A 12,385-nucleotide genomic window follows, 5' to 3' on the forward strand; every position below is an offset into this window, starting at 1 on the left:
GAGCTGCCTTGTTGCCTTGCTTATTATGGCAATTACTGGTTTACTATTCCTCTTCCTAGACATCTACAGGAATGGCTTCTGCAACAGGTTGATAGGAAGAGGTCTTTCTTTTGTTTTCCAGTACTTGTTCGTAGGATGTTTTATTTTTATCTGACTGCAGCCTTTTTATTTCTCTCTCACACAATGAGCCTTTTTTTCTCTCTCTCTCTCACGGTAGTGCTATGTTTTCTCTGCACTATTCCAGCTTCTCACACAATGGGGTGATTCCCTGGGAGACGGGCTTATCCTCTATTAATAGTTCGCCTGGGTGACAGGGCGCAATGTCCCGGTGGGTATGCGGAGAGCTTTTGATGTTCCAAAGCTCTTCCAGCTCCTGATTCAGAGCCCGTATGTTTCAGCAGTTCTGTTTGCTCCTGCAGGGATCCGCCCAGATAGGTGGCGCCATGGGTGGGGTGAGTTGTGAGAGGTGGCCCAGAGCAATGGCGGCGACCACCACCACAGCCGGTCCTGCTTCCACAGCTCCCTCCCCTTTGCCAGAACTAGTTGGGCTGCAAATTTGTTTCTGCGGTCCACAGTTCTCAGAACAGCAAATATTCTGTTCTTTTGATCTGACACTGCTACTGTTCCGCTTCTAGCACCGGGCAGGTGGGGGCGGGGCGAGCTCTGGGAGGGGAGGGAGGGGGCGGCTAGTCTCAGTGCCTAAGGCTCCGTTCTCTGCTCGGCAGTGCGGGCTTAAACCACCGTTTTCAGCCTTTTTCCCTCAGTCTTTTCTCTGAGGTCTCTGCCGTGAGCGTTGGGTTCAGCCGTGTTTTATGCTGCCCCCTGAGCCCTGTGGGCCACAAGCGGAGCCCTAGCAGTCCGAGTTCTTCCCTCTCCTGCAGCTGCGGTAGTTCCGGGAAGCAGCGAGCTCGGCGCACTGAGCTGGGTCTGCGTCCTGCGCCCGCGCGGCTCCGTCTCCGCGCGCTTCTCCCTTTCCTCTTCCTTGCGCGATTCGCCCACCTTTATGTAAATTCAGTAGTGGGCCTCTTCGTCTTGCCTTGTCTGCTGTGCAGGGAGTCCTTTGTGGAGTTTTTGTTGTTCGATTCGTTGTAAATTCCAGGGGAGCTTTACAGAGGCTCACCTCACGCCGCCATTTTGATGACATCTCGCATTCTGTATATTTACATTGTGTGTGCAAGTTGTAGAATTTGACTGTGACTCCATGATAGACCCACTATTAGCACAACATCCTGTGAAGCTCAGCTGCCCAAATTGCAATGGGCTAGGAAGAATTTTCCAAGAAATCCTGGTGGAGATGTGCCCTGAGATGAACTGTTTTCCACTTTTCTTAATCTTGGCTCATCAGCATTTCCTTGAATTGTGTGTGCTGCCAGAGCACCCCCTGCCCCTTTATTTCTCTTTATAAGAATTCACTTTTTCCATCATTCACTTTCTTACTTAAAACAAAAACAATGTTTATTTTTGTGTTCTCCCAAATGAATTTTAAAAAACCTACTTTTAAATCTATCTTCAACTCTGCCATACTCCATTCATATTATTGCTTAAAATCTACTTTTTCATTAAAATATATCCTAATTTCCACACTACTAACACAATTCTGCAACCAGTTTGTTACATAAAAAGTAAAGTTACAATTTGTAACATAGCTCAAGAATTGCAATTTATCTCCTTATATATTTAAAATTCTATTTGCCCACCACATCCCTTCCTCTCGACTTGATAACAGGTGGTGATGCAATTGAGCAAAATTGTTACTTTTGCAAAGCAGTAAAGTGAGTACAAAAGATACAGAGATTAACAACTGTAGTCCCTGACTCCAGAATTGATGTGAAATAAGCCTGAGATAGATAAACATAGTGTCAGAGGAGTAATGTGTGAGAAATGAAAGAGAAAAGTTCTAGGAATAGAAAAGACAGGGAGCGTCCAAGTAATTTGAGTAGAGTGGAGCTTTTTGTGTTGGGGAGAGTTGTAATGGATGAAGATGGAAGAAAGGATGTTGGCACAGAACGCAGCAGCCCTGACAGCAAAGAACCCCAGGCCTTCAGGGAGCCATCTGTTACTTTGTTGGAACAGCTCCGAGGCCCCTGTACTTATCTGCCTCAACCTTTGCAGCTGCTCTAAGGTTTCCCACACATCAAGTCTAGTGTCCCCTAGACCTGCATTTTTAAGGGCGAATGGGATCTCCTCTCTCTTGCGTTTCATCCTTGTACAACTTTGTGGGGAAGCTATCAAGCCTCTTGTTAACTTAGATGTGGCACCAAAGCCTCCATCACATAAGCAGCATCCATGGCTGGCTGAGTTTTCTGTGTCACTTAACTACCCATCGGTTTGAGGTCTACTTGAGAAGAGTGACATTTCTTTACTCCAGCAAAACTTTTTTGAGGAAGTTTCATAGAACTTGCCCTCTGGGGAGATCAATTCCTGACCTGCTAGCTCTGTCAGAGCCCGGAGGGGGAGACACGCATGGAAAACGCAACGGTGGTCCACAGTGGTGACAGTCACCAAGCTGTCCACACACAGTCACTGCCACAGGGATCAGTGCCCTGTGTGTGAGGAGGTGGTGCGCTGGGAAGGAGACTACCTTCTTCCCAACAAGGCTGAGTATATAGAAGTGACAGATACAGAATCGTTGAATTGCAGTATTGCTCCCATTCTACTAAAAACCAACCAGTCTCACAGCCAAACTGGGAGGTGGTGAGCCTGCCGTTGGCACAGGACTTAATGTCTGAGCTGACAGACCCTGCAGACCCTTCTCAGCACCCCCTGCAGGAAGTGGGGCTGCAGGATAACAGTGGGGTAGCTCAAGCCCAACACCCACGTGGAATACTGTAAGAGTTCTGCCCCCCCACCCCACAGACCTGTTCTGCCCACTGGGGATGCTCACAGACCCCAGACTCTGAGCAGAATGGTGAACGGAGACCACAGTTGCTCCCCAGTCTGGTCCAGAGGCCTCGAGGGGAGCTCAGAGCTTACATTAGGATGGATTTCAGTTTACTGGTTTGCAAGGGCCGCCTCATGAAATTCTCATAATAAACCAAGGAGTCATAGGATATCAGTCTAAGTCTTTGCTGGTTTATTCTCAGGGAAGCAGTAGAAAACGAGCATCCATAAAGTTGATCAGTGATGACTGATCCACTGTGACCGTCAGCAGGACTCTGGCTGTTTCCTGACTTGGCTGGGCTGCACTTGTACTCACACCACCCCCTCCTGCATGTGCTCACCGTTGGGCATGGTCAAGCCACGTGGGTCCATCAGTGCCCAATGGAAGCCATCACTGCTCACATCTGTGGGAGGTGCACATTCCTCTGGCCCAATTCAAACAGGGACATCTCTCCCCTGATTTCCAATGAGGGCACTTAATCTGAACATCAAAAAAGCATGTGTGTCCTGAGACATAGTGTGTCCCTTGGTAAGAGATGACGGTGCCTTTTCTGTCATTTAAAACACATTCCCATATGTATTTCCATTGAAATAAAAAATCCTCTTCCTGTTGGGATGGACTTCATAATTCAGAATATTTGTGAAATTTACTGGATGGTTTTCACATATAAATGCAGTTCAGCCATGGACGCAGTCACTCATCAGGAACAAATGTCAATGTGAAAACATCATGTCTTAACTGAACAAACATCTTTACTGAAGAGTATCCATTTAAAAAACACCAACGTATTTGAATAACTGACTTTCAGTGATTGCTTCTGCAGCCCCCAAATCCCTTAGCCAAAGACTCTGTATTTCAATTTTAGAATTTTGGGGACTGCAGAGAGGCACACATTGCGATTCATACACTAATTCACACCGATGGCAAGCACAGCGAAGCTTGTGGACACTTGCCCAACCTCATGTGGGTTTTCAGTAATAAGTTATGATGCATCTTCCTCTCGGGGGTCGGGGTTTTCTTTTTTCTTTCTTTTTCTTTTTTTTTTTTTGGAATTTGGAATTAAAGATGAAAGAGCGTTGACATGTATTAGTAGACAAAGTTGGCACAGATAGCAGATAGACCCAGATGAACGTTAAAAAAAAGGAGAACAGAGAGAGCATTCACCAAACGTAAAGGCCAGAGAATAAGTGATTTCAGGACTTTATAAAAGGAGAAGTAGGCCTCCTGGGAAGAAAGCAGATGCCGGGTCTTTCCTCCTGGGGAAGGCTGATGGCAGTGAGGTCCCCAGCCAGGGAGGCCACAGTGGGTAAGGTGCACAGTAGCCAGAACAGGGCAGCAGCCTCTCATGGGGTTGAGCCTTGACACAGCACGCTGAGCAGGTGCCCTGCAACATGGCTTTACATGACTTAGAAACATCTTCAGATCCAGTGAGAACATGCGTTTGAGAGGAAGGGGTATCCGATGCAGAAAGAAAGAAAAACTCAGAGATGTATAAATACAGTGTGGGGGGCAGAATGGTCCCAGTGAGGTCTGGGCCCGTGTCTGGAACCTGTATGTTCCTTTCCATGGCAGAGGGGACACTGCACATGTGAATAACATCAGAAAAACTGTCCTGGATGACCCATGTAGATGCTGTCTAACCACGTGAACCCTTGAAGTAGAGAACTTTCTCCAGCTGAAAGCAGAAGAGGAAATCAAAGAAATGCAACAGAAGAACGAGAATGCAGAGAGGTTTGAAGGGGAGAGAGACTCGCCCAGGGCTGCTGGAGTGAGCCACAGAAAAAGCACTGGATGTGCAAACCCCTAGGAGCCAAGGTGGACCCAGGAGTCAAGGTTTCAGCCCTACACCCGCAGGGACATGAGTGGATGTGATCAGGAGAGTCAGCAGGGCCAGCCTGCTTGCAAGGCTGGCCTGTTCCAGACCCCAATGAGAAGAGTGGGTCGCTGTGCCTAATGTTTGTGCAAACGGTGTGCCCCAGTAAACACCTGGGTGCTGAGTCTCCACTGTGCTTCATTAGAGACGCATAGTAGGCAGCATTTCACGTGGGCTGTTGTAATCATTGTTGGGGGAACTCAGCATGTTTTGTGCGACTCTACTGGTAGCAGACTGTGGAAGCTTGAGCCTGGTTTCCTCCAGACCTCCCTCCGTGCACCTAAGCCTATGCCTCTGCTCATGTTGCTCTGTATTCTTCTGCTGTAACAAGTCATAGCTGCGAGTGTGACTACACACTGTCCTGTGGGTCCTCCGGGGAATCATGGAACCTGAGGACAGTTCAGGGGATCCCCAGATACCGTGGAGGAGAAGTCTTCCCCAGAGTCTCCAGGAACAAGCAATGCAGCCTTGCCAACACCCTGGGCAGAGGACCCAGCCACATCTGCAGACTTCAAACCCACAGACACTGACATAACTCTGTCCTGTAGCAGGCCATTAAGGGTATGGTGATTTGTCATAGCAGCAATAGGAAGCTAAAAAAGTGACAATGTGATGAATGCATAAATTACTTTCACTGAAAAAGAGTGTAAATATTTCAAAGATTTTTTTTTTTCTTAAATCTTAAATTCACCCTCAAGTTCATGTCAGCGATTCATATCTAAAACAACCACCTGAAGAATGGGTAGAGCCTCTGGTAAGGTATGTGGTTTATTAAAAGACCAGCTGATTCTGTGAGAGGCTGGAGAGCAGCCAAGTCAGCCTGACCTGTACAAAGAAACTGTAAGTATAACAGTCATAATTATCCACTGGTGAGATTCACCACCACCCAAGTCAGTAGTGTCCAGCCAGACCCACTGAAGCTGTGGTGATGGATTCAGAAAGTACAGGGACTTTCCTTTCCTAAAGGAGCTCAAAATATAGGAAGGAGAAATAGCCACGAGTGAGTTTCAAGGACAGCTGAGCTGAGACGAAGGGCTACAGAGAAGGGCAGAGCAGGGAGCTCAAGGAAGGCAACCAGCCAGAAGGCAGACTCCACTCACTCTTTAACTCAGTAAACGTTTCCCAACTTTCTGCTCAGTCCCAGGCACCGTGAAGTGTTTGGGCATGCAGGGAGGGAAGGCGGGTCTCTGTTAAGTGGGCTCCGTGGGACTGCGAGGCAGCCACTCCACCAGCCTTCACAGCGTGACTGACAGGACAGGGGTTCACATGAGTCCTCACCTGCATAGTCTAGGATTTTATCTATTTATTTTTTTGAATCTTGTAGAAGCTTTTATTTCAGTGATCAAAAGAATGCAGTAAATTGAATCTATACTGACTAACATTAGACATGCACCTCTACCTGAAACTGCTAACAGTTCTTGACAGGCCTAAATCTTTATAACTTATTTAGGCATATCTTTGAATTTCTTGGGCCCTAATACACAGGGTAAGTTAACTTCTTCCTTGTGGCAGTTTAGTAATGAGAATTATGTTCACTGGCTAGATTCCTTTATAACTAAAGGCCTCTGGACACTGAGGCTGCCTGTACTACCTCGATCACAGTATAAGGAAGGGAGATAATTTAGAAAGCTGAATTGTATGAACATTCCATAATTACTTTTCCCCAACACTGATGGTCAAAACACTAGATAAGGAGGTCTACAGTTAAGTACCAAGTAATTCTTCCCCCACTGCTGCCCTTTCTCAGAGACACAAAGATGTACATCAGTCCGCCCAGAAATGAGCACTGAATCCACACAAATGACAGATTATATCCATGTGGTCCCACCATCAACTTATAGAAAGCAGTTCCACTACACAAATTATAGGAAGCAGTTAATGGGACTTTGAGAAAAACATTGTCCACATACAGTAATATGCATCTAGTAAAGTTTTCCATTCATCTATCTATTGTTTTCACAAGATTAACATTAAAAAAAACAAATACACATATGACCCCCAACCCCCAACACACAAAATTGGTCTTTGTTCATTCTCAGATGACAGGATGTCCCAAGAGTAACAAGAGTGGGAGCCTTTTTTTCAACCACTCTTCATTTCTTGAACTACCTTCCTTTTCCAAAAAGATAATGCTAAAATCAGTCAGAAAGGCTTTCTGAGAAAACTGCCTTGGATTTCTGGGGCTGTTCCAGTCAATTGAACTGGCTTGTATCAATGAAGCGCTCAACGCAGTTCACAAAACAGGCCTCAGCCCGACTTTCCAACTTTGGCCCAGGCTTGTCCATGCACTTCTCCCAACAAAGTTCCGTCATCTGGTGCACCACCTGCTGGAAGCACTGTTTCTGAGTCTCCACCTCGATGAAATGCTGCAGCTGCGGGTCCACGGAGGCCAAACCCGCCACAGAAGAAGATGAGGAGGAATCCATCGTAGCACAGCCACGCGTGCAGAGATGAACTCCATCAACTCACCAACCTTCACGTCTAGTCTAGAATGAATAAGGCCACTATTCTTGACACGACTGCCCCGAGCGCCTGACTGGCAGCTCTTCCATATGGTCCCTCCAACTTGTTTAACTGAAAGTCAAGAATTTTCAGGTTCCCAATCATTTATTGGGATGGGAGGGCAAAAATAAAAACCTTAATTAATACAACTAAAAATAAGCATGCCTTAACTATTAGTCACTTAATTTTAAAAATCAATATTTAGTTTTCTTTATATGAGTCAATGCTTCATTAAGCTTTAACTTTTATTCTTTTTTAAATGTATTGGGGTGATAATGGTTAGTAAAATTATATGGGTTTCAAGTATACAATTCTATAATACATCATCTATATATTACATTGTGTGTTCACAACCCAGTTAGTTCTCACCATATATTTGACCCCCTTTTCCCTCTTCTACCACCGCCTGACCCCCTTACCCTCTGGTCACCACTAAACTGTTGCTTGTGTCTATGAGTTTTTGTTTCTATTTGTTTTAATTAATGTTTATCTTAACCCTGGACTTTGTGTTCTTAGAATTAGCTCAGCATTAAGATCTCCTTCTGATCATACACATGCAACTGCTTGCTGGGAATGTTAAGTCAGACGGCCCTACAGACACAGACAAATTCCCTCCCGTTTTGTTCTTTAATCTAGTGTTAGACAACTAACTAGCTCTTCTTGATTCAATCTACATCAACATTTACTGATGAATTATTAAGAGCTCCGGAGATAAACAATTAAATAGACCACAATCTATTAAATTATAATAAGCAACAGGGTTATAAGAAAATTCAAATGAGGGCAGGTTGATACCCAACAAATATCATTTTGTTGTCTGTGTTAGGAAGACATGCAATGTGCTAGGAAGTAATGACTTTTTAGCTGATACTTTTCCTCTTACCATGGCAATTAAGAAAAAAATTTTTTAAAAGTTACACAATAGACTTAATTAAATGGAAGCTAAACTGTATTTTTTTATTGTGGTAAAGTACACATAACATAAAATTTACCATTTTAGCCATTTTAACTGTCCAGTTCTGTGGCATTAACAATCACATTGTTGTGCTACCATCACCACCATCCATCTCCAGAACTTTGCATCTTCCCAAACTGAATCTCTGTCCCCATTAAACACTGACTCTCAGTCCCCTTCCCACAGCCCTTGGCAATCATCTAAACCACTTTGAATAACAAGAACAAAGTAGTTTCATATCTACCTGGCCAATCCTCAGGCCACACCCCCTCCATTAGCACCCCACCCCCACCACACTACTGCAAACACTACACAGATGCTCGCACGCAGCACTGTACTCTGAGAGCTTCTCATTCAGAGCAGACTGTGATTTACAGGTATAAAATGGTAGCTACATAAGTGATTACAAATATTTTAATATTCAAAAAGTTAAGCAAACAAAATTTAAATCTTTTAAGAGAAGCATGGATATGCAACCAAAAGCAGGAACTATGTCACTGATGCAAAGTACAGTTGACCCTTGAATAAAGTGGAGGTTAGGGGCGCCGATCCCACTCCAACTCAAAAACCCACATATAACTTTGGACTCCCCAGAAACTATAGTTATGTCCTGGTATCCACGAGGAATTGGTTACAGGACCCTCAGGGACACCCACACCCACAGATGCTCAGTCCACTATGTAAAACGGTACCTGTCCACCCAGTCTGCCCTCCACATCCACAGACCCAACCACGGATCGGAAACAATACAGGTATTTATTGGGTCAGCTGTCATTTAAAGCAGTGATGACTGCCGAGGATCCCAGAGATCTAGGGCCCATGAATTACAAGGGGCCACACGGTGCCCGAGGTCCTGGGGGGCAGCACTTGTGTCCTTCATCACATCCTCCACAGGGACACTCTCCACTACATGTATTTTTAAATGTTCGGGTTTTCCCAAAATCTCACATAACCAGAGGACATAGAAGAATGAATTTACTTTATTAAACAATGCTGAGGCAATTCAAACTACTGTGTTACTGAACAAAAATAAAGTAGGTTTTGTGTGACTTATTTATTCCCTAGACGGTTTAAAGGAATAATGGGAAGACTTTCCCATATTTCAATAAGTTACTAATTGTTTTACTTATTTCATAAATTATACATGGAGAACGTGTTTTAAAATGTTGTATGTCTTACATTCACTCGAAAACATTTTCAAGCAATTTAGGATGCTCCATTTCTATATATGATCTGATAGGTTTGCTGCAACATGCACTAATTGACATAGTTCATACGGTGACAGACTGCTTTTCAGTAAAGAAACATACCGAGAGACTTTCTTCTCGCCGATATTGCTTCCAGTTCCTCCCACTGTCACTGAACATCAGGAGGTAGCTGGTCACCCAGTCGGAGCTCCCGTATCCTCCCTGGGTGGCCACAGCTGTGACCTCCATTCTCTCTCCAAGGTCAATCTGCAGCCACTGGTATTTATTTGATACAAGTGGGGTCCAGCCACCAGCTCCTTTTTGTGGAAACAGAAACAAGAAAAAATGGTAAGGAGAAAGAAAAATTTTAAATCTATATTAGCTTATAAGAATGTGAACATAAGGGAAACTTGTACAAAGCATAGTTTCAAACTCTGGAATATCTAACCCCTCATAATTACACACACACACACCCACACACAATGAGAACACAGACTGAGTATAAATGGATGGAGCCTACACTAAATGCTTTAGTTTTTAGCTCCTAACTCCTGACTCCCTGAGGGTCCAGGGTCCCACAACTACATGAAGTCCTTAATGCGACAGGTGGACACCACACATCATGCCATCACATCAGTGCTTGGAAGTCATATTTTTACTGACCTTCATTCATGACTTCCCTTTGTTGGATGGACACAAAGGAAATACTCAGACCATGGAGGGACTAGAAAACCTTAATTCTGGATTCCTGACATTAGGAAGCACAGTGCTGAGTGCTGGGCTAACAGAGCTGTTACGGCATTCCCCTATGCTCACGGTACTGACAGACTCGGAGAGAAGTACACAGTTCTAGGAACAACTCCAAGAGCAATGTGGTAGGGGCGGAGGTGAAGGGGGTTTCTGTGCAGGGACAGAGCATTCTGAGAGGGCAGTAGGGAGGGAGAGAGCTTGGATCCAGTGGATGAGAAGTAGTTCCTCGGGGATTCAAGACAACAGGTGCAGAGGAGAAACCTGTGCTTTGTGAGATACAGCAGAATGAAGGGCATCTGAGGATGTATCGCTGATATATTTTGTTCTTCCAGTGTAATAAAAACATGAGTGTTGAATTTAGACTTAGATTTATCAACTTGAATTGTCTAATTTTAAATTAATATAAAATATGAAAATTGGGAACTAAATTTGACAAGCATTCTGAACCTGATATTTTGATAATTAGCCATATCTAGAAAACAATAGTGTTTTGGAAACAATCCCTAATATGACAAAATTAGCTTTAAAAAACATTCCCCCCACTATTCTGACACTTAACTTGAAGCTCTGCTAACAAGGTCTGACACTTCTGATAACATTGGTTATCTTCTCATTTGGAGCCATTCCTGACACCCATGCCCTGTTTACTAAAGCCATTAGGACTGAGCGCAGTGGGGCGTCTATGTCAGGAGGTGTGTGACTGGATTACCAGATGGCTCACGGGAAAGGGGAGTGGGCACTCACACCGGGACACGGAAACATCACTTGGAGGTGGCACATCTGCTTCCTCTGTTAACAGCACAACCTTTAGTAAAATCTAAAGCTTACAAGTTACTTAGAACCCAAATTCTTTCCAAGATTTCCTCATTTTCTGCATTAAATCTCTGTGCGAATACTCAACATTTTCCTTTCAGTGTACCATAAGCAGAGTATCTATTCCTTTGATCCAGAATCTTAAGTGCGCTGCAATTTTGGTTGTTCTGTAATTCATTTTTTAACTTCACATTTTGAAATAATTCCAGATTTACAGAAGAATTGCAAGGGTGGTATAGAGAATTCCCAACTACCTTTTATCCAGTTTCCCTGTTCTTAACATTTTACATTACCACGGTACAGTTATCAAAACTAAGATATTAATTCTGGTACAATATTAATGAAATGACAGACTCTATTTTGATTTCTCCAGCTTTTCCATTAACACCCTTTTCTGTTCCAGGATCCTACATTTCATTTAGTCACTGTGTCTCCTTAGAGTCCTCCAACCTGTGACAGTTTCTCAGTCTTTCTTTGTCTTAGATGACAATCTTAGCTCTCACCCAACACCTTCCTGCCAACTTCTACTGTTTTGTCCAGGGTCCCATCTAACATTTGATACATGGGAAGTCCTTCTGGGTTCTAGCTGGGCTTGAACTCACAGACCGAGGTAGCATATTACCCTGCACCTGCCCATACTTTATAATTACTGCCCCCCAAAAGTTAAAAAGTAGGTGTTGGCATTTAGCTGATCGTTTGAACTTGAAGGTTCTACATTTGAAATTTTATGAGTCCATTTAAGTCTCTGAGAAATTACTAAATGTCCTGTTTTGGTCCTAGTTGTTAGTATTAAAGTTCTAAAAATATTCTGATACACTTTTTTTGCATTTCACAATCTTTCTCAGCCATTTTTAATTTCTCAAAGCCAGGAGTCAGCATTAACAGGGTACCACCTGTGCACAGGAGCACAGCGGAGTAAAAGGTACCGGTGCATCTCCACCATGTGGCCCTGGGACCAGCCTCTCCCACAGGTGCAGCTAGCTCTCTGCCACCCAGCCTTGAACACCTGTAGGCAATCGACCTGGACCATTTCCCATCCCTCATCTGTGATGAGGAAGTACTACAACTATCTGATCAACTAGGAAATCTGATAAAGTCATGAAATTTCAGAACCCCCTGTGTTATGGGGCAGCTGTGGTAATCCCCAGTCCCCTGCTAGGTGGTGACAGGAGCTGCTGGGCATGCACTAATTTTTCTAACATTTCATAAAATGTCAAATGTACAGACTGGGAAATACACAAACACAACTTAAGGACCGAGAGGGTGCACGAGACAGCTGACCGACTGGTGTGGCGACCATGCCGTGCAAGGGAAAACAGAATGGAACAGAGCACACTGACAATGTTAGAAGCAGGGGTTGGAGCAGAGCTGCTCAACAAGCCAGCAGTGAAGACCGTGGTTCTTAAACTGGTCAGCTTGTGCTG

The 12,385-nt window shown here is 44.3% G+C and overlaps 1 protein-coding gene and 1 pseudogene across 2 annotated transcripts in view; both read right to left on the reverse strand.

The window, feature by feature from the left end:
• LOC109437996 (contactin-associated protein-like 3) overlaps window positions 1–12,385 on the reverse strand; it is a 194,336-nt gene that overhangs the window by 143,505 nt on the left and 38,446 nt on the right. For both annotated transcript variants that reach the window (XM_019717554.2, XM_019717553.2), the window contains exon 3: window positions 9,522–9,715. In XM_019717554.2, coding sequence (XP_019573113.2) covers window positions 9,522–9,715 — 194 coding nt within the window. The remainder of the gene's footprint in view (window positions 1–9,521; window positions 9,716–12,385) is intronic.
• Window positions 2,935–7,291, reverse strand: LOC141571094 (mitochondrial import inner membrane translocase subunit Tim8 A pseudogene; annotated as a pseudogene).

This window comes from Rhinolophus sinicus, linkage group LG04 (assembly GCF_036562045.2).
Source record: "Rhinolophus sinicus isolate RSC01 linkage group LG04, ASM3656204v1, whole genome shotgun sequence".
NCBI classification, from domain to species: Eukaryota; Metazoa; Chordata; class Mammalia; order Chiroptera; family Rhinolophidae; genus Rhinolophus; species Rhinolophus sinicus.